Genomic DNA, 24609 nt, shown 5'->3' with positions numbered 1-24609 from the left:
CTCCCACTGTTTACCTCAGCACCCAGTCAGTGATGACTTTATTTACATGCTATTAGAGTACATATTCTGTTTTCAGGAGTGATATAATCAGCCATTCCCTCCTTCACTCAACTCCCATGACTCTCCTTTTAGTTACTCTAGCTTTTAATTCTCTTTTGTTTGTTTGTTTTTGTTTTTTGGCAGTGGGGGGGGGGAGATGTTGTTTGTCTGAGACAGGGTCTCACTGTGTAACCTAGATGGCCTGGAACTCACTTTGTAGGCCAGGCTGGCCCAACTCACAAACTGCCTGCCTCTCCCTGTGGAGTGCTGAGATTAAAGGTGTGTGCTACCATGCCTGGCTCTTTTTAGTATTTTAGCTTTAACACTCTAGGTTTCAGTTACAGTAGCTGTTGAACAAATTATGACAAAGCTTAGTGACATAATAAAGTCATTTATTATACTCTCGTTTCTTCTGGTCAGGATTGCAGACTGGCACATTAGAATCCCCATGCCTGTTCCATGGCATCTGCAGCCTCAGACCAGACATGGCGCTGCTTGAGGCTCTGTGCACTTACACGTCAGGCAGCTGATGGTGGCTGCTGGCTGGGGGCAGGGGGCTTAGTTCATATCCACGTGATCCTGTACCTGCTGTCTCTCCAGGTTGGCTGGTTTGAACTTCCTCACAGTATGGCTGCTGGGTTCCAAGAACAAGCAATCTAGAGGGAGAGAGAGGAAGAGAGCAAGAAGCTAGGATAGCCAGGGAGCCTGCTTTTACCCTACCCCCACCCCAAGTTCTCAAGTCTTACCACATGTGAAGGAACAGTAACAGACTTTATGTGAGATGACGAGGTTCTAAAATAGCATGGGGCCTGGGGCTGGAACTCCATGGCAAAGCGCTTGGCTAGCATGCCTCAGGCCTGAGTTAGAGCCAAACATGCAGAAACAGAAGGTGGGAGCAGAAACACTGCTGTGGCCCGCTACAGGAAAAGCCTGCCACAGCCTTCTGGTCACACATGCTCCATTCCTTCTCTGTCTCCCCTAATGTCTCTCAAAGACTCATCCCATGATGGCATCAAGATCTGTCTATGTGCTAATGAGATCCTACAATCAGCTCCTGTCTCCTTGCCCTTCACCTGAAAACTTAGGCACTAACAAGGCAAATACTCTGCCCCACTTTCCACAGCGCACACAAGATGTATGTGCTAACAGCGTGGCAGCTACCTTCCTGATCCTCCCTGTTATTATTTCTATTCCTGCCTTTAAAGAACACCTGTGTGCCTGTGACTCTCAATCTCTAACGTGTGAGCCCCTCTCTGAAATACCCAGGTAATAATTTTATACCCTAATAAAATATCCCACAGCCATTTCCAGCTTCACATTGCTAAAATGAACTTCTTTTCTCCATTAGCACACGTCCCCTTGCCCTGGTTCCTACTCTCCCACTTAGCTGCTCAGACAAGTTCAGGACTCACCCTCAGTCCTTCCCCATTCCCCCACCTCAGGCCAACTGTCAGCAAGTTCTACAGCATCTGTCTCCAAAACGTACCCTCCTGCTCTTCCTCTTTCTGTCCTTCCCCTGCTCCTGTCCTTCCTCCCGCCCTTCCTCTGTGCCCCCTCCTGCCTCCCCTTTCTCGTGCTCTTAGTCCTGTCCTCCCCCCCCCCACTTTTCTTCCTCGTTCCTTCTGTAGATTTTCACAATGTCCTTCACTGCCCACCTTTTATTCTTGCTACATTCTAATTTCCTTTGGCACAGCAAATCTTTTCATTTCTATCTCACTGTGGCACTTCCTTGCTCAAAGCTTTGTGACTTCTCACAAGCTCTCCTAAAGGCCTGTGCACACGCTAGTCTCAAGTATTTCATCCTACATTTGCACTTCCTCATAACTCAGTCTTTTTCATATTTGAGGGCACTGGCCATACAATCGCGGTAGGAGTCACTATGGTTTACTTCATAAAGCTTATCTCACTTTCAGGTTGTGCCCTGTTGGTTACCGCCTGTCTACCTGGCTGGCTGGTAAAATCCACTGGTCACAGACTAGCCCTGTGACAGTCACCAATATGTATCCAACACTGAGCAGGTGTCCGTCAGATGACAGGCGCAGCTGCTGCCTGTTAAGGGGCAGTGCTGTGTTGGCATGTATTGTGGTACGTGAAAGTGTCGGCTTCGAGTCCTTACTGAGGGTGCCTGTGCTTCTCTTTCAGTAACTGCCCCTCCTTTCTGGCTGCTGCTTTAGCCAGAGCCACATCAGATGAAGTCCTCCAGAGTGACCTTTCTGCTCACTGTATCCCAAAGGAGACGGACGGCTCAGAAGGGACTGTGGGTGAGCACCTCTCTCCATTACTTGTTTAATGCCAAAACTTTCTCACAGGTAGTGCACTACAGAAAACATTGGTGGCATACTAAGTCCAATTACACACACCCACTAGTGATATACAGTGGAACTAGAGAGTTTTTCTTTTTAAAAAAAATCAATAAAATCAATAAAAACAGGCAAGAAGAAAAAAATCCATATATGTATATATATGTGTGTGCGCGTGTGTATGACAAGCGAGTACATGGAGAGTATTAGAAACAGGACATGAATAACTAGCAAGGAATACACAACAGAATTGGACTCAGCAGTGTGCACCTGCAGTCCCAGCTACTGGGGATGCCAGGGCGGGAAGGTCACTGGAGTCTAGGCTTTCTAGACTTGGGCAACGACCTAATCCCAGCTAAAAAACATTATGAGGATGAGAAAATCAGAGTGCGATGGAAAGCCTGTTTAAAATGTTTTGTTTATCCATGGCTGCTCCACTCCCAATGCACCCATCTCTTCTAAGATATTTAGCTTATCTTGAAGAAAACAAGTAAAAGCACACCAAAGTTTCAAAAAGTTATTACAAAACTCATGAATCTTGTTAAAGTTTTACATCTGCTAAAACAGAGCCTTGACATATGTAATGTCATTTATTTGTATCAATCATTGTGTCTTTGTTGCTAACAAGGGTTGAGGCTCACCAGTCAAGTCACTCCCACTCTCGCCACTGGCACCAGTGGGATCAAGACCAAGCCTTGGACATGATCTCACAGACAGACAGACAGACAGACAGACAGACAGACACACACACACACGCATACGCATGCTGTTTTGAGACTGTGTCTTGTTGAAGTGCCCAGGCTGCCCTGAAACCTGCTCTCCTTTTGCCAACAACTCAGGCAGCTGGGTTACAGGCATGTGCCACCACACTGGCATCCAGTTACTATATTGGGTTTAAACACATTTGAAAACGGTTAAGGAATTATCTTTATAAAATCAGAGCATGAGTGCCCCACTATCACTTCTGCCTTTGTGGCAGGGAATTGAACCTGGGCGATCTTACATGTTAAGTATGTGTTCTGCCAACACGGGAACATCCCTAGCTCACTGCTCCACAATTTTGAGGGTATTATTGGTATTTATTAGCTTTGAGACAGGGTCTCAACTACATAGCCTCAGGCCGGTTTTCAACTAACTACCCTGCTTCAGTCTCCAGAGCGCTGGGATCACAGTATGTGTCACCATGCCTGGCCCGTCTGTTCTATTCTAAGCATTTGCCTATCAACATGGTACATAAGGAACAAAGCCTTCATTATAAATAGAAAGAGTGCAGAGACTGTGTGGCATTCCTGTTCTTACTGTCTCTCTGGACTGTGACAGAAAACTGTTCACGAGGGAGTTACTGCTTTTTTTTTTTTTTTTTAATCGAGAATAACGGATTCACCTAGAACCAAGCTGTCCCAGAGCCAAACTGAATAGAATCCTTCTACAAAGCATGAATCTTTTCCCTCTGATGCTGATGCATAAAGCGAAACCCTTGTAATGAAAAGACAAGTTTAAATTCAGCTTCACTGCAGCCGGGTGATGGCTGACTCAGCTGCAGCCCGGCACAGTGACATTAGCGACTGACGAGTAATTTACAGCTGTGAGGGGGTGGACTGCTGCTTAGATGGCTTCCACTTCTTCACGCCCCTTACTTTGTTTTGTTTTTCCATCCCAAGTGGCTATTACTTATGTACTAATGCTCTACAGCACTCCTGCTGGAGACTGTCTCTGGACTTGAGAACTCTGCTCTGGAGAACTGTCTGGACCCTACAAGATGCCAAAAGCAAAAAATGAAGGCATTAAAAGAAAAAAAGGATGTCATTAGTCATGCCGTTTGAATTGTTTTCGGGGAGATCACTGGGAAACATCTCCATGCTGTTGAGATTCTCAACTATCTGCAAATCCCTTATCCACTTAACACAGATCACTAAGTGTGAACTGCACAGGGCAGACTCTCCACAGGGTACTGTTGGCACACACATTACAGTGGAGAGAAGCACACAGCACAGGCAATGAGGCCCCACTGAAAGGACTTTAAAACCTCTTCTTAGCAAGTGGTGGTGGCTGTGCAAGGCCTTAGTCCCAGCGCTTGGGAGGCACAGGCAGGTAAACAAACATACAACAACAAAAACTCTCTTCTTGGTTGTTTAAAAAACTTTTTAAAAACTTTCATTTTTTTTAAGTTGGTGTTTTGCCTACATTACTTCTGTGCACCACATGCTTACAGTGCCCAGAGGACAGAAGAGGGCATCAATCCCGGAACTGGAATTATAGACATCTGAGAGCTGCCATGTGGGTGCTGGGAACTGAACCTGGGTCCCCTAGAAGAGCAGCCTGTGCTCTTAACCACTTAAAAAAATTTGGGTTTTTGAGATAGGATTTCATGTAGCTCAGGCTGGCTCCAAACTTACTCTGTGGGAGAGGCTGGCCTTGGTCCTGATCTTGCCAACTCCACCTCTTTAGTAATGTGATTACAGTCTTGGGCCATCATACTTGGCTAAATTATACCTTTCAAAATTAATGGTAAAGGACTGGGGATGTGGTTCTTTCAGGAACATGCAAGTGTAAGGACCTGAGTTGAGACTCTCAACAACCATGTAAAAGCTGAGCACAGTGGTCTGCCTCTGTAATTCTAGTGTTGGGCAAGTGGAGACAGGGAACTCCTAGAGTTCACTGGCCAGCAAGGTGGCATGTGACAGACACTGACCTCTGGTCTCCACATTATAGACAAAATGTACACACCCACACTGCCCCCACACCCACACGCACGTACGCACGCTATACTTTAAGGTCTAGGCAGTTTATCACTGTATTAGTACAGGGGATCATGAGGAAAGGATATACAAGCAAGGAGTATGTAAATGTGCTAGGAGCTATTTATCCATCTAATGGAGGCCCTGTTGTCTTTTAGGCATTGTACTGTGCCTTTTCAAGCAGTTATGGCAGTCTATCTGCTTTAGTAAAATTTACATTGTGAAATATTCTAGGGACACAGAATACCCAATAAATATTATCAGTACTATCTATTGTTACAAACTGTGATTCAAGCGTTATAATAGGAAGCTAGAGAGATGGCTCAGAGGTTAAGAACACTGGCTGTTCTTCCAAAGGTCTTTAGTTCAACTCCCAGCAACGACATGGTGGCTCACAACTATCTATAATGAGATCTGGTGCCCTCTTCTGGTGTGTAGGAACATGCAGGCAGAACACTGCATACACAATAAATAATTTTATTTTTTAAAAGAAGAGTTATAGGGGCTGGAGAGATGATTTGGTGGTTAAGAGTGTGCACTGTTCTTAGAGACAACTCAAATTCAATTCACAGCACCCATATCAAGTGGCTCACAAACATCTCTAACTCCTGATCTGGGGATCTGATGACACTGGCCTCGGTGCTCACATGCATATACCACCTACCCCTAATTAAAAATAAATCTTTAAAAAGTTATAATGGACAAAGTGTAACACAAACACAAGGTGCAAGTCACAGGGGAAACAGAGACAGATTGGTGGCTACTCAACCTAGGAGAAGCTGGGCATGGTGGCACAACCCTGTAACTCTAGCAGCATGCAGGAGGCAGTGGCCGGCCTGGTCTACATAGGGAGTGCCAGGCCAGTTTGGGCTATGTAACGAGACTAACCTACATCAGCTGTGGACAAGAGGGACCACAGGGGCCACAGTGTTCCTACTTTGGCTGTCAACAAGGCAGCCATTAGCCACACCCAGTCACCCAACACTTGAAACAACTTTAAACATTTAAATTACTATGGGTATTTTCCTGCATGTGCTCCTTACTTGTGCCTGGTGCCCCAGGGACCAGAAGAGGGCATTGGGACCTTTGGAAACTGCAGTTACAGTGGTTGTCAACAGCTAAGTGGGAGCTGGGAACCAAACCTGGATCCTTTCTAAGAGCAGCATTTAACTGCTGACCCAGCTTGTCTCTTCATCTCCAATATTTATTTACTTAGGTTTTATTTTCTGTATTTTTTTCTCCCTTGAATGTCTGCACACTATATTGTTGTGCCTGTTGCCCACTGGCCAGAAGAGGACATTGGAGCCTCTGGAACAGTTACAGATGGCTGTCAGCTGCCATGTGGGTACTGGGAATTGAACCTGAGTCCTCTGCAAAATCAGCCAGTGCTCCTAACTGTTGAGCCATCTCTGCAGCCCAAACATTTAAGTTTTATTAGCTCCCTTACTGGACAGAGTGGGTGTATATAAAGACAGCAATACGCAAACCAAAGAATGATGGGACAGTTTATATTAGCAGGGAATCGGGGAACGATGTCATTCTTTTTTCCCCTTGAAGTGATTTCGTCAAGTAAGGTCGGCATGGGGGCTGGGGGTGTCTCTCCTGCTGCAGTCTCTATGAGTGCTAGTACTTAAAATGAGCAAACACTTGGGGTTGCTTAAAGCAACAAAAACATTCAGCTGTTTATTGTTTATTTCTTGTATATTACTCAGGGAGTATTTGCTTTTTGAACTTCATTTCTCTTTCAAATATACTGTTGCTTTTCAGTTATGGGTGTGGTGGTGCATGCTCGTAGGTCACAGCACTGGACCAGAGACTGGAGCAGCCTGTGCTAGAGAGACACTGTCTGAAACCAGACAAATACAGAAAATTGTTAAAGGATTCAAAAACCATAAAACTAGGACTGTTACATATTAATAATAAAGAAAAACAAATAAAATCTTTGAGACTAGCTTTCTGAATATAATAATTCAAAAAGGATTCTGAGTTGGAAGGAATGGCTCACACTGTAACCCCAGTGCTGAGGAGGCTGAGGAAGAGGAATGTTGAGTTTGTGTTGAACATGATGACTCCAGCTTTTGGGACGCTACAGCAGGAGAATCTTGAGTTTGAGGCCAGCCTGGGCTCTTTAGGGGAATTCTGTCTCAAGAAGATACAGTGTGTGCACAGTGCTTGTCTGGCATAAACAGGGCCCTGAGTTCTAGCCCCAGCACTACAAAACAGAAGGGAAGATGATGTAAGAATTATACATAAGAACAGAAACGGAAGTCCAGGTTCCACGGTGCTGAGGAACACACAGTCTCTCTCCTTTGGGGTTTCTGTTCTAAGCTACAGGAAGCATCTGCAGCCATTGCCCGTCTGCCACACACTTCCTCAGGCTGTCAAACTGTGTCTGATTTAGTAAAGCAACTTTTGGGAGTTTTTTTTTTTTTTTAAACAGAGGAACATCTAAAATACTGAAAACCTAATCTTTTGGTTATTTGAGTACCTATAAACTGAGTGGAAGACAGCTTGACTAGGTGGTTAAAGACGTTAGATATGGACTGGTCAATATACACACATGTGCCAAGAGACACAAGTCGGCTTCAGAAGCCAGATGGGTCAACTGCAGAGTGAAGGTGATGTGAGCCAGGCGATGTGGTGGTGCATGTCTGCAATCCCAGCACTTGGGAAGGTGGAGCAGCAAAATGACTGTCGTAAATTCAAGGCCAAGGCTAGCTTGAGCTACAGAGCAAGAGCCTGACTTAAAACTAAAGAAAGAAAGCTGGCCATGGTGGATCTCTGTGAGTTCAAGGTCAGCCTGGTCTACAGAGCGAAGTTTTGGGACAGCTAGAGCTACATGGTGAGACCCTGTCTCAAGTAATTAATTAATAATAATAACAATGACGACGACAACAACAAACAATGTAGTGCACTTAGGTGAAAACTCCTATACAGAGGTAGAATTTGGGTTGCCTCCCCCAAATTAACAAGCCTACTGGGTATCAATTATCCTATTGGGTAAATGACTGCCTAAAAGTTTAATTAATAAATATATCAAAATATGTAACTCAGTTCCAAATAATGGAATTGGAACCCATTACACACAGCAGAGAGAAAACATAAAGGGATCTGGAAGAGACAGCCTGCAGTCTGCATGCTTTTTTCTTTGCTTTCCTGGACGTGTGCGATAACTCATGGTTCAGCCGTTCTTCTAAGGCCAGAAGGTGTTGCTCTCCATGTGATAACCACGGCAGCCATCTGCTGTGAAGGGTGCTCTGGCCGAGACAGCAGAGGGCTGGACATCATGCTGTGAAGGAACCTGGCCTGAGCAGAGGTTTTCTTCTGTCACAGAGGTGACCTTGGTGGCGGCTGATGGTCTTCAGCAGTGTTTCTTTCCCCTGAGTTAAGGACAGCATGCCTGGGGTGACCTACTTCTGTCCTTACCAAGCAGGGAAGTGGAAAGCAGGGTTACACAGCTCTTTACTTGTGACTCTGCTTCCTTCACAGAAATTGAGACAGTGAAACTAGCCCGTTCTGTCTTCAGCAAACTACACGAGATCTGCTGCAGCTGGGTGAAGGACTTCCCTCTGCGCAGGAGGCCTCAGATTTATTATGAAACATCAATCCATGCCATCAAAAACATGCGAAGGAAAATGGAGGACAAGCACGTCTGCATTCCTGACTTTAATATGCTCTTCAACCTAGAGGTAAAGGGCATTCTTGGAGTCGGTGGGACATGGTCCTGCCAGAAAAGGACTGTGTCCTAACTGTCACAGAATGGAGGGGGGCTGACTGCATTAGAAAACAGAACTGTTTTGTTATTTTGAGTAAGTTCAAATCATTCCAAATTGGGAACATTATGTTATTTTTAATAAGTTCACATGGTTCAAAATTGGGAGAGTAAAAAAAACTCTTCTGGACAGTCAGTTCCTACTCAGGAAAGCAAAGGAAGTACCAGTTTTTCTGGAAGCTTCTAAAGCTATTTTATTAGCAGCAAGAAAATTATATTGATATAACGCTTTTTTAAAAGAAGAATATTTCTGTAGTAAAGTCAAGTGACTTAATAAATTCTCAGAATACCATGTTGCTGAAGCAACAGAAAACACAACATAAAAGGATAAATTTAAGGCTGATTTCATGATTTTCTTTGTAAAACCTGGTTATCTCAGGTAGGAAGTAGTTGGAATTACATTCCACAAGTCTCTGTGACTGACAGACTGGATCTGTACAAGCCGTGCCAGCTTAATAACTATTTTCTTGTGCTATCTTCTCCTTTTTTATTAAATCATTATGCTAATGCAAACAAAGGTGAGTTTGTTTCCTCTGCCTGTCACTCACCTTTTCTTTCCTCTTCTAAGTCCATAACTTGAAAATGGCAGTGTAGTAAGTTATACACAGCGTAGTATTTCCTTCACTTAGCAGCTGACTTTAAACTTCAGCTGACTGTTAAGGGCTAAGCAGCAATGATGGCAGGCTGGCAGTCGTGGCTCAGGAGGACAGGACCTGAGATCTTTGTTCCCAGTGCTGTGTCCATGCGAATGTAACCCAAAGGCTATGTCCCAAACAGTCCCCAGGACACCACAGCTACTTCAGGAGCATGCTCGGGTCGGAAGGCCTGACTTCCCTGGAGGTTAGGCGGGTTGGCTTTCATTTTGTCTCAAACTTTGAAGCATAGCCCAAAGGTTTAGCCCAAAGAGTCACCCTCTGCACTGAAGCAGGTTTTGAAGGTGACTTAGCAGTGGTTCTCTAGAGCTGTACATATTCTCACACCCTCTATCCAGTAGCTTCATTTAAAATTCTTCATCACAACAGGAACACAGCAAAGCCTTCAATATGTGTTTGACAAATGCGTTTCAACAATATTATTAATAAAAAAATAAATCAGAAATGATCTAAAATAAGGGAAATGTGTCTCATAGTCTACTGAAGATAATGTCTTGAATGATACTTAGTGACATGCAGAAAGGCTAATGATGTAAATGACATATAGCAGGACATAAAATTTCATGTAAGCTATGATTCTTACTTAAAAAATATGGGCCAGGCATGCTGGTACATGCCTTTAATCCCAGCAATCAGGAGGCAGAGGCTGGTGGATTTCTGTGAGTTCGAGGCCAGCCTTGACTACAAAGAGAATTTTAGGACAGCCAGGACTACACAGGGAAACCCTGTCTTCAAAAACAAAAACAAAACAAAACAAAAAACAGAGCCAGGTATAGAACTCTAAGATACGGAGGCAGGACAATTGCTATAACGCAAGACCCTGTGGCAGAAGCCAAAGCATGCATGTACATGTACATAAATATATATGCAGTTGTAGAATGCTTGTCTCAAATATCCAAAGTCTTAATAAACACCCCCACCAAAACAAAACCAAGCTACAGATACATAGATATGACAGTTATCTACGACAGTGGCATTATGGCATTAGTTTTACGTTTGTTATTTAAATAAATTATACATCATTGTAAGTTTTTTTTTTTTTACTTTAAGAAACTACACTATCTTAAAAGAAAATTTGTGTAGTGCTGGGAGTCAGACCTAGAACCTTACAGACGCTAGCTGAGACTCGACTACTAATGCAACCCCTGACTTTATACTTCTCCAAAGACTCCACCTAGCTGCTGTTTTTTTTTTCTGATGTTAATTGAGTTGTTGAAATTGAGTATTAGTTTAGTTAGATTCTATTTAGTCAATCTTAAATAGCAATATAAATTGTATTGCTTAAAATGCAAGACGTACTAGCAGTCATGTCTATAAGTAGATATGGGTTTCATCATTTTTGAGTGATACTGTTTTACTTTGGACATTTATATGTGGTACTTTTGTTAAAGAGACATTTTTCAAAGCACATATATGCCTGTGTCAGATCTCCATCTGACATAAGTGTGAAGGTGGGACAGAAGAATGAGGTGTCCCCTCAGCCTCAGTTACCGAGCCAAACCCAGCCTGGGTTTGCATGGTGCTGTGCCAAAAGAAAAGAAAAACCCAAAACCAAAAACCTAAAGCCAGCAAGCAAACAAAAACACCCCCCAAAGAAAAGATCTGTCCAGGAGTCCATGACAGAACCCAGACTCCCAGGAAAACAAATGTAAAGACTCACAAATTGTCATTGGCACTGCTCCTTTAAGGGAGCTTAGTAAGCAGAAAAGCCCAAGTGACTCACAGCAGAGACAGATCTAAGATTCAAACATCTGAGCTGAAAATGAAGAGAGGACAGCCAACTATTCGGCACCTGAAAAGTGAACTCAAGACAATGCGAAAGGGAGAAGAGCCAATGCTGGCAGCTGGCCTTTGTGAGAAATGGGACACTGAGACTTAGACAGATGCTGCAGCACATTTGCCAGCCGCACCAGGTCAAGAGCATCTGATGTGCTTCAAGATTGGTTAGCGAGGGCTAGAGAGATGGCTCAGAGGTTAAGAGCACTGACTACTCTTCCAGAGGTCCTGAGTTCAATTCCCAGCAACCACATGGTGGCTTACAACCACCTATAATGTGATCTAATGCCCTCTTCTCGCCTGCAGCACACATGTAGGCAGAGCATTGTATACAAAATAAATAAATAACTCTTTAAAACAAAACAAAACAAAAGATTGGCTATCGAGTTTAGAGACTGCTGTTTGCAGTGAGACTTCAATGTGACCAGGAACGGTGTGCCAAAGAGGCCATACCATTCAGAACTGTGTGTTGTTAAGACAATCTGAACACAACTGGCCTTGTGCTGGAAATTTATATTTTCTCTGGTATTTTGAGAAACTACTCAATCAAGAACAACTTTTGCTCACTTCTTCCTTAAACCTTTTTTCCTTTCCCCTCCTTACAACTTATATCTGATTTTGTGGCAAATGCATGTGGGTGGTTTCCATGGTACAAGGCAACAAATTTCACAGAGAGGGTGCTCCAGCCTGCACTAATTGGGCATGATATGTTCCAGGGTTCTGTGTGTAAACACAGATGCCCTAGCATTGCAGGTACTCAGCAGCTGATCAGGCGTGTCAGCCAAGGGAAACATTCAGTCTCATTATCTGAATGACAAATGCAGTAGAGGATGATATTTCCAGGGCATCAGATCACTTGGCTGGTACTATGCTCCATTCCCTAACTGTTTTGTGTCTCTATTGACAGGACCAGGAGGAACAAGCTTACTTTGCAGTGTTTGATGGCCATGGGGGAGTGGACGCTGCCATTTATGCCTCTGTTCACCTACATGTTAACTTGGTGCGCCAGGAGATGTTCCCCCATGATCCTGCCGAGGCTCTCTGCCGGGCCTTCCGTGTTACAGATGAGCGGTTTGTGCAGAAGGCAGCCAGGGAGGTATGCTACATCCTTTTGAACTCCAGCTACAAGTGCACTAGCTGAGTTCAACCCATCTCTGTGGTTAAAGGGTTATTTTGGCCTTTCCTCTTTCTGGGCACATATTATCTAAACTGTACACATTCTCTCTCTCTCTCTCTCTCTCTCTCTCTCTCTCTCTCTCTCTCTCTCTCTCTCTCTCTCTCTCTTCTCTCTCTCTCTCTCACACACACACACACACACACTAAAGCCATCATGTTGGACTCACTAGGTTCTAAATCCAGCTCCTGCTGGAGGAGTAAATTTTGTGGGCACAATGATACACTGTAAAAAAAAAAAAACAAAAAAAAAAAACTCAGGTTGTGGATTTCTGGCCCCTTTCTATAACTGCTGCTGGATTTGCCAGGTGGGTTTTGCTTAAGCATTCTTTTGGATCTGGATATGGGGGGGGGGGGTTGAAAACAAGTTTTAAAGAAGAAACAGAACCTGGGATTACTTCCACACACCTGACTGCATGAGGAGGAGGAAAGGAGAATCCTTGAACTGATTTTCTCTTCATAGGAAGAAATGACAGAGCTCAGATCCTAAGGCTAGTTAGTGTTTTGCTCTGAATGAAATTCAGGAGTTCTATATTGAATTCTAAAAGCAAAACATCTCTATTTTTATCATTCTGGGCAACGGGACATAACTAACTATGGCACTCTTGGACTTTTTTAGCTGGGGGGGACAATAGAAAATGTACATTTTTTTGCTTTTCAAAAGTAATTAATATTCAGTAAATTGGCCCTTCTACCACATGACACAAACATCAACTTTTAAAATAGAAAGATCAGGCTATTATTTGACTCATTTCCCTGCTCACAGTCATGCTGCAGAGCAGCAGTGAGGCTTAGAATGAATCAAAGAGTAATGCAGAACTATGTGGTAAAAAGCAAGACGAGCATCTGACTCAATCCCTGGGGATGGACTGATACACAGATTACCTATAGAGAGAACGAGGATCCATGCACAGGGAGAGGTGGGGCTGCAAAAGAAAACCCAAGTTGCCCTCAGCCTTTCCTCAGCTCTGGAGGCTGATGGCTCTCACCTTAGGGACAAGGAGAGCTTAGGGTGGGGGTGATCTGTATTCACAGTGAGAGACAAATTACGAGACTTTGTCTTCATTACCCTACATCTGTTTTATATTCCCCTCACTTGCTCGGTCAGTGGTGCTGCTGCGTTAAATAACTCAGGGTTCTCTCAGCGGTCGCTCCTCTCCCCCTTGTGCCTCCTCCATGTGCTGCTTGCTGCTGGGGAAAGTAGCTATTCCTGTTGTGAAGCAGCCTTGCCTCCTGTTCTCTCCAGGGCATATGCACTCAAGTGTCTTTATCGTGTGTTCCAGAGGGCTGAGGTTTTTGAACATTCTGTGTGGGAAGACATTTTATTGGTGGGTGAGGATTTATAACAAACTTTTCCTATACAGGGAAAAAGAGAAGCTGTTTTTCTCACTGGATACAAGAAGCCCTTTACCATCACCCTGACGCACTCGTTCTAATTTGGGCCAGGTCCTTAGTAACAGAGAGTCATGCTCATTTGGCGGTGACTCATGTCAAATGGAGATGTCATTTTAGTATAGCGGGATCAAGAGCTTTAAGTACTGTGAAAGCTATTGCAGTGAAATCCCAGACTGTTAGCTCTCTATGTAGTGTTCCCAATCAAAGATCCCTAAAAATACTGGAGGGAAGATCTTTTCTGGTTTTTGTTTTTAAAGGTATATAAGCATATTCTTCAGTGAGAATATGCTGTCTTGGCTCCATAATATCCAAAGACTGGAAGCATTTCTTCTGTACGTATACACAACACACACACACACACACACACACACACACACACACACACACACACACAATTTTTCACTGACTACCAGTATATCAGAAATGAAATAGAACTGGAACCGTTTAAGAAAAGGACTGGGCCTTTAGTCCCAGCACTTGGGACCCACCATGAGTTCCAGGAGACCCTGTCTTAAAAAATTAAAAAAGAAATGGGGGTGAGGGGCGCAGACTGATGAAACGGATTTAACAGTGAACTAGAAAGAACAAACATTTCAGCTGTTTTGCATACTAAATAGGATCACTAGCCCTTGGACAAGCCACAATATAGGCCATGTTTTTAAACAGACGTGTGTGTGTGTGTGTGTGTGTGTGTGTGTGTGTGTGTGTGTGTGTGTGTACACGTGTGTACATGCATGCCACAGTGTGCATGTGGAAGAAAGGACAACTTACAGAAGGTGGGTTTTTTTGCCTTATGTATGTCTGTGCACCAGACTCATGCAATGGCCGTGGAGGCTGAAAGAGACATTAGATTGCCTGGGATTGGGTTACACATGGTTATGAGCCTCCGCCATGTGGATACTGTGAACCAAACTGGGATCCTCTGGAAGAGCAGCCAGTACTCTTTATTACTGAGCCATCTCTTTGCAGTCCCCCAGATTTGAAAACAAAAATCTGTACTTAAATGGAACCAAGTCACCAGTTTTGCACATCATAGAACAAGTGGATTTGTATGTATAAACATAATGCACATTAAATTCTCTGAGCGAGCACAGTGTTGCACATGTTTAGTCTCAGCAGAGCCAGGCAGATCTGTGCAAGTTTGAGGCCAGCATGGTCTACATAGTAAGTTCCAGGCTGCCAGGTCTACACAAGTAAGCCTCCCTCTTTTAAGTTTTTTGAGACAAGGTTTCTCTGTGTTATATTGGCTGTCCTTGGACTTGCTTTGTAGACCAGGCTGGCCTCGAACTCACAGCGATCTACCTGCCTCTGCCTCCCGAGTGTTGGGATTACAGGAGTGCGCCACAACGCCCAGCAACAAGGCCTTTTGAAAAAAATAAAAATGCTCTGAGAAACCCAGATTTGTAATGTGAAATATTACTAGTAGTCTCTCTCAAATGCAGCTTGTACTAATTATAAATTGCTTCTCAATGAGAATTGTGTCTTTTATTCTCTTTGACTTTGGTCTTAAATTATTTTCAGAGCTTACGATGTGGGACCACAGGAGTAGTGACTTTTATCAGAGGCAACATGCTCCATGTGGCATGGGTGGGCGATTCCCAGGTTATGCTTGTAAGAAAGGGCCAAGCTGTTGAACTGATGAAACCACACAAGCCAGACAGAGAGGTATGTATGATCTGGATCTATTCTGATAGAGCATGTCCTTATGGCAGTTTTGTGGTGATTAATGAGGATCCTGTGAGTATTATTACTTCCTTTACTCTCTGCAACTGTGCCTTTCTTCTAAAGGAGACACAGAAAATCTTCTCACAGGCTTCTGAAGATGGGCAGTATATCTGTTACTGTAAAGTAAACAAATAAATTCTGAATCCAGTTATTTACTTTTCATTGCACTGTTCTTTAGGATGAAAAGCAGCGAATTGAGGCCCTTGGAGGTTGTGTAGTTTGGTTTGGTGCCTGGAGGGTGAATGGAAGTCTGTCAGTCTCCAGAGCAATCGGTAGGAAAAGCATTAATTTTGTTTCTCCAAAATCTTCTAGCTCACTGTTTTGTGTTAACATTGATTCAAAGGGATGCTAATTTATATGCTCAGAATGCTTACCTTTGTTTAAAATAACTACTGGATGCCTTTATACACCTGGCTATTTACACATTTAAAATTCATTATAAAGTAAGAATCATTTCACTGGGTGAGGTGGGGCATGCACACCTTTAATCAGGAGGCAGAGTCAAGGAGATCTCTGTCAGTTGAAGCCAGTCTGGTTAACAAAGCGAGTGCAGGACAGCCAAGGCTACATAGAGAAATCTTGTCTCGAAAAACCAATCATCTCAAGGAATGTAGAATTTATCAGTGTTATCAGTTTCTACTCTTTTAATAGGAGTCTCCCAGTTAGCATATAAATCTGCTTAAAACCAAAATGAGGGTTTCACTCCACATTTCCAGAAAACAGAAGGTTCTCTCTAAATTTCATATTGTTTTTTTCTTACCTCTTTTGTGTGTGTGTGAATTAGAAAATATGAGCAGAATTCTTAAAAACAATACTTTTTATATACAAATATTTTCCAAATATTGAAAACAATATTTCCAAATATTGAGGGTCAGTCTATGTAGAACAAGTTAGATTCTGTACTCAAGTGCTAGTATTAAAGGTGTGCACCACATTTGGCCCAGAAAATATAATGTGTCAATAATCTTGGGTTTAAGTTCGTTTTTTTTCTTTTTCCCTCTCCCTATCCATGCTAGGGAGCAAATCCAGGGCACCTTGCATGCTGGGGAGAGCTCTACCCACCCAAGGGCACGAGCATCCCTTACAAGCTCTGGGTGGTATGTGTTTATGGTGTAGCTCCTCTTCCCAGATGCTTTTTCTCCTTCAACACACAGACTCACATGTAAAAGTACAGGCTGCTGAGTCCATCCAGTGTTGCTCAGGGGTGTGTGCTATGGCTGACTGCTGGGGACTGCATACCACAACCATTAATTTTTACCTCCCTAAAAGCAACTAAATATAGAGCTAGCACACACAAAGTTCCTATCTAATTACCAAATTAGTTTATCATTACCAAAGATTCCAGAATAAGAAAGCCTGAAATATCTGGTTTAGTTGCATCAATGGTTTAAGTTCCTGCCACTCTTGCAGGCTGTGAAGTGCCCAAGTGTGAACGTAAGGAGCTAAGGAGCACGAGGGAGCCATTAGGTACTCTGGAACAAGGCCGAAGGGGGAATTCTCAAGCCTAAAATATACTCTTATATACAATTATTTTTGACAACTAGAGTTGGTCAAGACCTCTGACTCTTCCTCCTGATAATGTTTGTCAGGAGACTGAGATGTATCTCCAGAGAGCCACCTTAACGAGTAGATGCTGGCCTCGATTCTAAAAGTAGGACACAAGGTAAAACCAAGCAGAGTAAGACTGTCCTTCAGTAAATGACAGCCTAAGACTGAGTAAGGTCAGCATCACAGATAAAGTGACGTTGCAATTGGATGGGGTGACATACTATGTTTAGGGAGGGAAACCCCAGGATATAAATAGTGTCGGGAAGCAAGTGGTCAAGCAGACGTGTCTTGCCAGCCTGTGATGGATGGCTTCATCTCTGCCTCCAATGGTCGGGACTTCGGAAGTGAATAAGCAAAGGGAACATACAAACAGGTTTTTGTCTTCTCAAGCACCTGTAGTTACAGCACAGATTACACACGCGGGTAGAGCCTAGATGGGGATCATTTAGAAGGCTTACGCTTACAGTGCTGGAGACGTGGAGGAGGGTATACATTGGTGAGACAGATGATAGTTTGTGAGGAAGAGGAAAAACTAACTTCCAGGTTTCTGACTTGTGAGTGGGAAGATGATGAAGCATTTGTAATAAAGCAGCAGCAGTTGGTGGGGGTGAGTTCAGTTGGACATATTTTCTATTCTAGATACTGATGGGATGTCTTGTCAGAGATTTTTGTACATACTTAGAAATACAGACTTGGATTTAGCTGAAAGTTCTGATTTGGAGATAAGGATTTAGTAACCCATCTCACCTTGGCAACGCTATTCATCGTGTGTGTGCCCACACATGCTGAAATTACAGTCATAAATACACTGTCCAGAGAAAAAGGTACTGTGTAAAGGTGCCAAGATGAGGTCTATAACTTAGGGGTAACACAATAGTCAGACGTTCTAGGTTTGGATCTTGGCTTTGCCACTTTATAGGCTACTGATCTTGGAAAGTTCATGTATCAGTACTGGTTTGCTTCTGGAAGTCACATGTAAGGTGAACATACTGAGTTCAAAACTGGGCCCAACGCATTCCTAGCATACAACTACTGTACAACTAAATCGAGTAACAAACCAGGAAGAGATAAGTGACAGAGAAATGCAGTATTTCAGATGCCAGGAAAAGAAAGCTTCTAGACAGAGGTCCTGTGAGAAATGGGTTGAAAAAAGAAATGGAATTATGGGCTAGAGAGAATGGCTAAGGAGAAAAGAGCGCTTGTTGGTCTTGCAGAGGATTCAGGTTTGATTCCCAGTATCCACATAATTGCTCATGATCGCCTGTTAATACCAGTTCTAGGAGCTCTGATGCCCTCTTCTGACTACTTTGGGCACGAGACACACGTGGGATAAACATACATACATAGACAAAACATTCATACACATAAAATACATTTTTTAAAAGTAGAGTTTTAAATAGGAAATAACAAGTATTTTTTAAAGTTCGTAAGTGTAAGACCATACTAATTAAGATATGGAAGGGCATAGTGGTACATGTCTGTAATCCTAGAATTTGGGAGGCTAAGATGGGACAGAGCACTGGTTTCAGGTTAACCTAGTCCTTTACAGTGTGAAAGAAAGAAAAGGAAGAAGGGGAAGGAAAAAAAGAGAAAGAAAGTAAGTAGAATTGAATATATCTGTAGGAAGAGAGTAAGAAAACGAGAATTGAAAATGAGACCCCTGAGCTGTAGAGTCATGACTAAAGAAACGACTGTGGTTGTCAACAGAGGTCAACTCTACGTGCCACCCCTCCACACCAAAAATATAAATGAGTCAAGGTCCTGTCTAACTGAATTAAGGAGTTGAGTAAGATTTGGGAGACTCTTTGGAATGGGCTAAAAGGGACAGGAAAAGGGGCTATAGAATAGTCGACTTCACTTTGATAAGAAGTTTTTCAATTGTTTCACCCCGTGAGCCCTTCCTTTACGAGCCAAAGTTGACAGAGGCATGTACGTTTTCTAGCATATGGAGAGAGGAGGTTGAAGACAAAAGGATGCTGCCATTTCCACCATGAAATAGATGTTTATGCCCTCCTACCAAACTTGGGGGCGAAATGTCATGAATCTGACACTCAACATGAAAGCAGGTGAAAAGCCAGAATCTTGGCAGTGTTTCCTCTGTGCAAATCTTGTATGTTCTGTTCTAAACCAACAGTTGCAATAGTCTTTTAATTGTTAGCACCAAAATGAGATTTTTTGGAACAGTATGACTCAGATCACATTTATTTTTAGAAGGAGAGTTCAGAAAAATAATATTTCAATCAGGTGGAACAAGGGAAATGAAATAAAGTGGACTGGTGGGGGACCCGGAATCTTACCTTTAGGAGTTGTAATTAGCTTCAACAGTCTAGTGAGAGCATCATAGTAAGACGTGAAATCAAAACCATGCTTTTCAGGTGAGAATGGTGGTGCACACCTATGATTCCAGCAGCTGGGAGTTGGAGGCAAGAGGAGGAGGCATTGAGGTGCAGCCTTGGCTACAAATCAAGCTGGAGGCCAGCCTGGGTTATGTGAATGAGACCTTGTCTCAAAAAAAAAAAAAAAAAAAGTTACACATGTGAGGAGTGAGTAGGATCAAAAGGCCCTTCTGTTCCTTATTTACAGATAATTAACCTAAATAATTATATTAGTAAGCATCCATTTTTCTGATATCTAGTTACTCAACATAGTACGTATAGCATATGGCCCACACTGGTTATAGCTCATCCACGGGGTTTCTACTGAGCTGTTCTGAGGCTAACATGCTTGAAAAACACTTAGGCAAGAGGGAACCTACAGCAGATAGTAGGAACAATGAATTACGTTGTAAGGCTACTGTCCAAGCTTCATTTCTGTGGCTGTGATAAAATACCATGACAACAAGCAAGTTAAGCGACAGCAGACTTAGCATAGCTCAATTCCATCAGACTGTCAAAATCAGAGTTTGAGACAGCTGGTCACATCACATCCACAGTCAAGAAGAGACAGGCTGGGCGTGGTGGCACACACCTGTAATCCCAGCTCTCAGGGAAGCAGAGGCAGGGAGATCTCTGTGAGTTTGAGGCCAGTCTGATCTACACAGAGAAACCCTGTCTCAAAAAAACAAAACAAAAAGAAGAGAGACAAATGCATGTATAAATGCTTCTAGTACTTACTTGCGTTTTCAGTCCAGAGCGTAAACTCCAGGTACTGCCCACAGTGGCTGGGTCTTGTCACTTCAATTAACCCAATTAGGGGGAAAAAAATCCCTCATAGGCATGCCTACAGACCAACCTGACCTAGGCAATTCTTCACTGAGACGCAATCAAGGTTGTGTCCAGCTAGCAATAAGAACTGACCATCAAGCCGGGTGGTGGTGGTGCACGCCTTTAATCCCAGCACTCGGAAGAGGCAGGTGGATCCCTGTGAGTTCGAGGCCAGCCTGGTCTACAATGGGAGTCCAGGACAGCCAAGGCTACACAGAGAAACCCTGTCTCGAAAAACCAGAAAAAACAACAAAACAAAAAACCCTGACCATCAGTCTATCTTCTTTTTAGTACAGTGGAGAAAGCAGTAGTAATTAATGAGACAGGTAACAAGTTGGGGGAGCTAGGCAGTCTGATCCCAGTGATGTCATCCTCAACAGTGAGTGTGTAAAGGAAAACAACAATGCAGGAATCTGGGTAGTGTCTGCATCTTGAAGTTGGCCAAGTTGTAGAAGACGGGTGATGTCAGGAGCTGTGAGAGACACCTGTGGGTTCAAGGCCTCTGGTCTGTTCAACATCACTCCCTAACACTGCCTTGTGTCTGCTTATGTTGTTAGTTAAGTGTATGGGGTCAGGGGTGAACAAGAGCAACACAGGTGGGTCATCTGTGAAGACAAGAGGACACTTATTGTGGGCTTTCTGTCTGTTTTCCAGACATTAAACAAAACAGTATCAAAGAGAAGCCAAGTAGCCTATAATATACCCTAGCTTCTTGTGTGGGCTGTGCATAAGCCCACAAGCTTCCCTGGCTTTAGGGAGTCACACTCAGTTTCTAAATCTCTTGTAACTCAAACCTTCTTCCACGTCCACAACATGAACCCACTTATTGATGTCTTTAAAAAGAATGACATTGGAACTGTTTAATGAGGAAAAGAGCCAGAACCTAGGGTTTTTCCCTTCAATACTCTCAAGTTGTAATTAAACCAAACAGATCTACTGAATCAAGAGTTGTCCTATGTACGACTGATATATTCAGTACAGCAGCAAATTTAGACTTCATGTGATTTGCTGCTTTAGTCAGCAAAGCCTAAACTGTAGCCAGAGGCAGTAGGTTGAGAGTGTGAAACCAATGAGGAATTGAGCTCTGCAACTAGCAGTTTTTAACCTGGGAATCAAGTATAAGCAACATCAAAGTAACAGAGTTCAAGTGTTTCAATTACAATTTTTAAATAAAACCTTCCCATTAAGTTAACTAATCTCAGTATTGACCATAAGCATACTAAGAAGTGAGGTGAGCCACAGCATGCCTTCTGACTGCATTCCCTTCACTTCCACAGGAGATGCTGAACACAAGCCATATATCTGTGGGGACGCAGATTCTGCCTCCACTGTTCTGGACGGGACTGAAGACTACCTCATTCTGGCCTGTGATGGCTTCTATGACACCGTGAACCCTGACGAGGCAGTGAAGGTTGTGTCTGACCACTTGAAAGAGAACAATGGCGACAGCAGCATGGTTGCCCACAAATTAGTAGCATCAGCTCGTGATGCGGGGTCAAGTGATAACATCACTGTTATTGTGGTATTCCTGAGGGACATGAACAAAGCTGTAAATGTTAGTGAGGAATCAGATTGGACAGAGAACTCTTTTCAAGGAGGGCAAGAAGATGGTGGGGATGATAAGGAGAATCATGGAGAGTGCAAACGCCCTTGGCCTCAGCACCAGTGCTCAGCACCAGCCGATCTAGGCTATGAGGGGCGTGTGGACTCATTCACTGATAGAACTAGCCTGAGCCCAGGGCCCCAGATCAACGTGCTGGAAGACCCAGACTACCTAGATCTCACACAGATAGAAGCAAGCAAACCTCACAGTACCCAATTTTTGCCACCAGTTGAGATGATTGGTCCTGGCACACCAAAGAAGGCAGATCTTAATGAGCTAATAATGGAGGCGAAATCAGTCAAGTCATCATTGCCTGAACGGAGTGGTGCTGGAGAGTCTCTGGCTTCTTTTAATTTGGGTTCAACAGGGCAACAGATATGCAGAATGGAGAGCTTGTCTCCTGTCTGTTCGGGGTTGGAGAATGAACAGTTCAAATCCCTGGGGAAAACAGCGTCTAGATTGTATCGTTTACGCCACCACTACTCCAAAAGGCAGCATGGATTCAGGTTTAATCCAAAGTTTTATTCATTTCTTTCTGCTCGAGAGCCTTCTCACAAAATAGGCATTAGTCTCTCCTCACTCACTCGAAGTGGGAAGAGAAACAAGATGTTACGAAGTCCTTTGCCATGGAGGGAAAATAGTTGGGAAGGCTACGGCGGAAACATGAAGATTAGAAAGTGTAACAATAGTCCATGCCCAGACCTTCCCTGGCGCTATAAAATATAAGACTTTTTCTTCAATGTAGGCTAGCTAGCTCTCTCAAAAATAGAACTATCAGAGTAGAAACAAGGTAGACATTTTCGACGTTCATGTGCTTCACTATGAATTCACGGATGGCTCAATCCTTAAGTGTACATAAGTCTTTAGGAAACTCAAAATAGTGTTTTCAATCTTTAAAAAAAAGTATCGGCGGTTTCACTAACAAAATTATTCAACTGGTCCCTGTGATGTGTCTCTACACCTACACATAGCCCCCTCTCCACCATCCCTTCACGTCACTAGTGGAAGCTTAAAAGTATTCCAGTCAGAATATATGGTATGGAAATCGCAACCATCTGGTCTGATGTGCCTAATCTAAAGGAACAATGCAGAATTACATTAAGTTGGGACATGTCCCTCCAGATCTCGGGGACTATGAAGGATCCCTTCCCAACTGTTTAGGTAGATAAAAGACTAAAAGCCACATGGGTCTTAACTGCTAATGAAAGATGCAGTAAACCAGTACCAAAGTGTCATATTCTCAGAATTGGGAGGCAGTATACTACAGTAAGATAACTTATTAATTTTTCATAGAAAGTGAATGGCAACTAACTATGAACATTTTTAATTAAAATGCCTCAGAAGGTTTTAGTTATTTGAGAGTTTCATTACCTGTTATGGTGCTTTTGGTGGAATTTTGTTACTCATCATTTTAGAGACCACCGTCAGCTGGTTGTAACCTATGATGCTAATGTTTTTCACAGTACCTTCATCTCAGGAATAAAAGTGGTTTTGCAGAGATGATATTAGGTACGGTATAAGACTCAAATGCCATTTGAAAAGAGTTGTAAAAAGAGCATTTCTATATTTTCTGCTTTTTTTTTTTTTTTAAAGTTTACAGACAGCAAAGGCATATATTATAATAATATAAAATGTAGTTTGGAAAATGAAAAAAAATGACAGTTTTAACTTCTCTAAAATTGTTTTCCCCAAGGGAATGAAGTAATTGGTATGAAGGAGGCTGAGTGCAGAGGAGAATGCAGATTACTGAGAGCCAGGGCTGTTTAGTTATAACTGACGACGAGCCAGAGTCCAGCTGCCGCTTCAGACGACAGTGACAGTGCTTCTCATTTCAAGACTTAAGTTATAGTTTTACATCATCTATCTTTTGCCATTTCTACAGTTTCAGAGCAGAGACAGCAAATACATGATCATATTTGTTCAATGGGGCAGCCTGGGTTCTTTGTCAGAATGTTTCCCTGTTCCTCACACCCTCACCCGGGGCCAGCCAGGCCAATAGGCAGGAGTAGCTGCTAGAGCCATTGCTCACACAGTGGATGCACTGCTAGTGCTCCTGCTGAGGCACAGCCACTGCCCAGTTATGTTCTACCTAACACTATAAACGTCGCATTCTCCAGACCCAGAGGACTAAGATCCCCAAGTTTCAGAGACACAGATGACTGTAGCATGTCACAGGTACAGTAGAGCTACATCAAGTCACTAGAAACCAAAACCTAGCTTCCTCTCAGCAGTGATCACACTGTTAATATACACCACTTGTTTTCTGTTGACCTTGGAGTCATTTATTTTTCGCCTCAACAATGTTAGCATTTCATCATCTTTCTGATGCTCTGCCCTATACTCGGGACCTCACTCACATCTGCCCTTTTTTTGAAGCCCAGATCTACTGACAACCCACCAGGTTCAGGGTCAGTTTCAAATCAAACTTCTAAGGAAACAAGAAAACAGAGGCAGCAGAAAGAACATGGGTATACATCATATCCCAAAGTAGCTAAGTACATTAAAAAATTTTTTTCCTGTGGTTATCTGTTGTAATGATTTTGATCAGAATGAGGAGAAAACACTCTGAGGTGATAAGCTTTTTATCAGTGGGTTAAAGAACCGGTGGATAAAACTGGGACAAACAGACCCATTTTGAAAGGTCTGGGGTTTGTAGGTCTCACTACACAGCAGTGTTAACTCCA

General features: G+C 43.1%; 2 protein-coding genes across 2 annotated transcripts in view; one reads left to right on the top strand and one right to left on the bottom strand.

Moving 5' to 3' along the window:
- Positions 1 to 410: 410 nt before the first annotated feature.
- The window catches only part of Trim37 (tripartite motif containing 37), a 130838-nt gene continuing 106639 nt past the window's right edge, over positions 411 to 24609 (bottom strand). The window contains exon 25 of the mRNA XM_051158226.1: positions 411 to 695. Within this exon, the coding sequence (XP_051014183.1) occupies positions 551 to 695 (145 nt within the window). The 3' untranslated portion in view covers positions 411 to 550. The remainder of the gene's footprint in view (positions 696 to 24609) is intronic.
- Positions 2166 to 23769, top strand: Ppm1e (protein phosphatase, Mg2+/Mn2+ dependent 1E). Its single transcript, XM_051158225.1, has 6 exons — positions 2166 to 2300; positions 8567 to 8766; positions 12186 to 12374; positions 15368 to 15511; positions 15750 to 15843; positions 21600 to 23769. Exons 2-6 carry the CDS (start codon positions 8701 to 8703, stop codon positions 22649 to 22651), a joined length of 1545 nt encoding a protein of 514 aa, XP_051014182.1. The 5' UTR covers positions 2166 to 2300; positions 8567 to 8700; the 3' UTR covers positions 22652 to 23769.

Source organism: Acomys russatus, chromosome 16, assembly GCF_903995435.1.
Source record: "Acomys russatus chromosome 16, mAcoRus1.1, whole genome shotgun sequence".
Taxonomy (NCBI): domain Eukaryota; kingdom Metazoa; phylum Chordata; class Mammalia; order Rodentia; family Muridae; genus Acomys; species Acomys russatus.
This window is presented reverse-complemented; position numbering and strand designations above follow the sequence as displayed.

What these genes read in the sequence shown, in the direction of transcription:
- Ppm1e (XM_051158225.1), top strand. Translation starts at nt 8,701, where the DNA reads ATGCGAAGGAAAATGGAGGACAAGCACGTCTGCATTCCTGACTTTAAT. An exon ending in ATATGCTCTTCAACCTAGAG is followed by an intron (nt 8,767 to 12,185) that starts GTAAAGGGCATT and finishes CTCTATTGACAG; the next exon opens with GACCAGGAGGAACAAGCTTA. An exon ending in GTCAGTCTCCAGAGCAATCG is followed by an intron (nt 15,844 to 21,599) that starts GTAGGAAAAGCA and finishes TCACTTCCACAG; the next exon opens with GAGATGCTGAACACAAGCCA.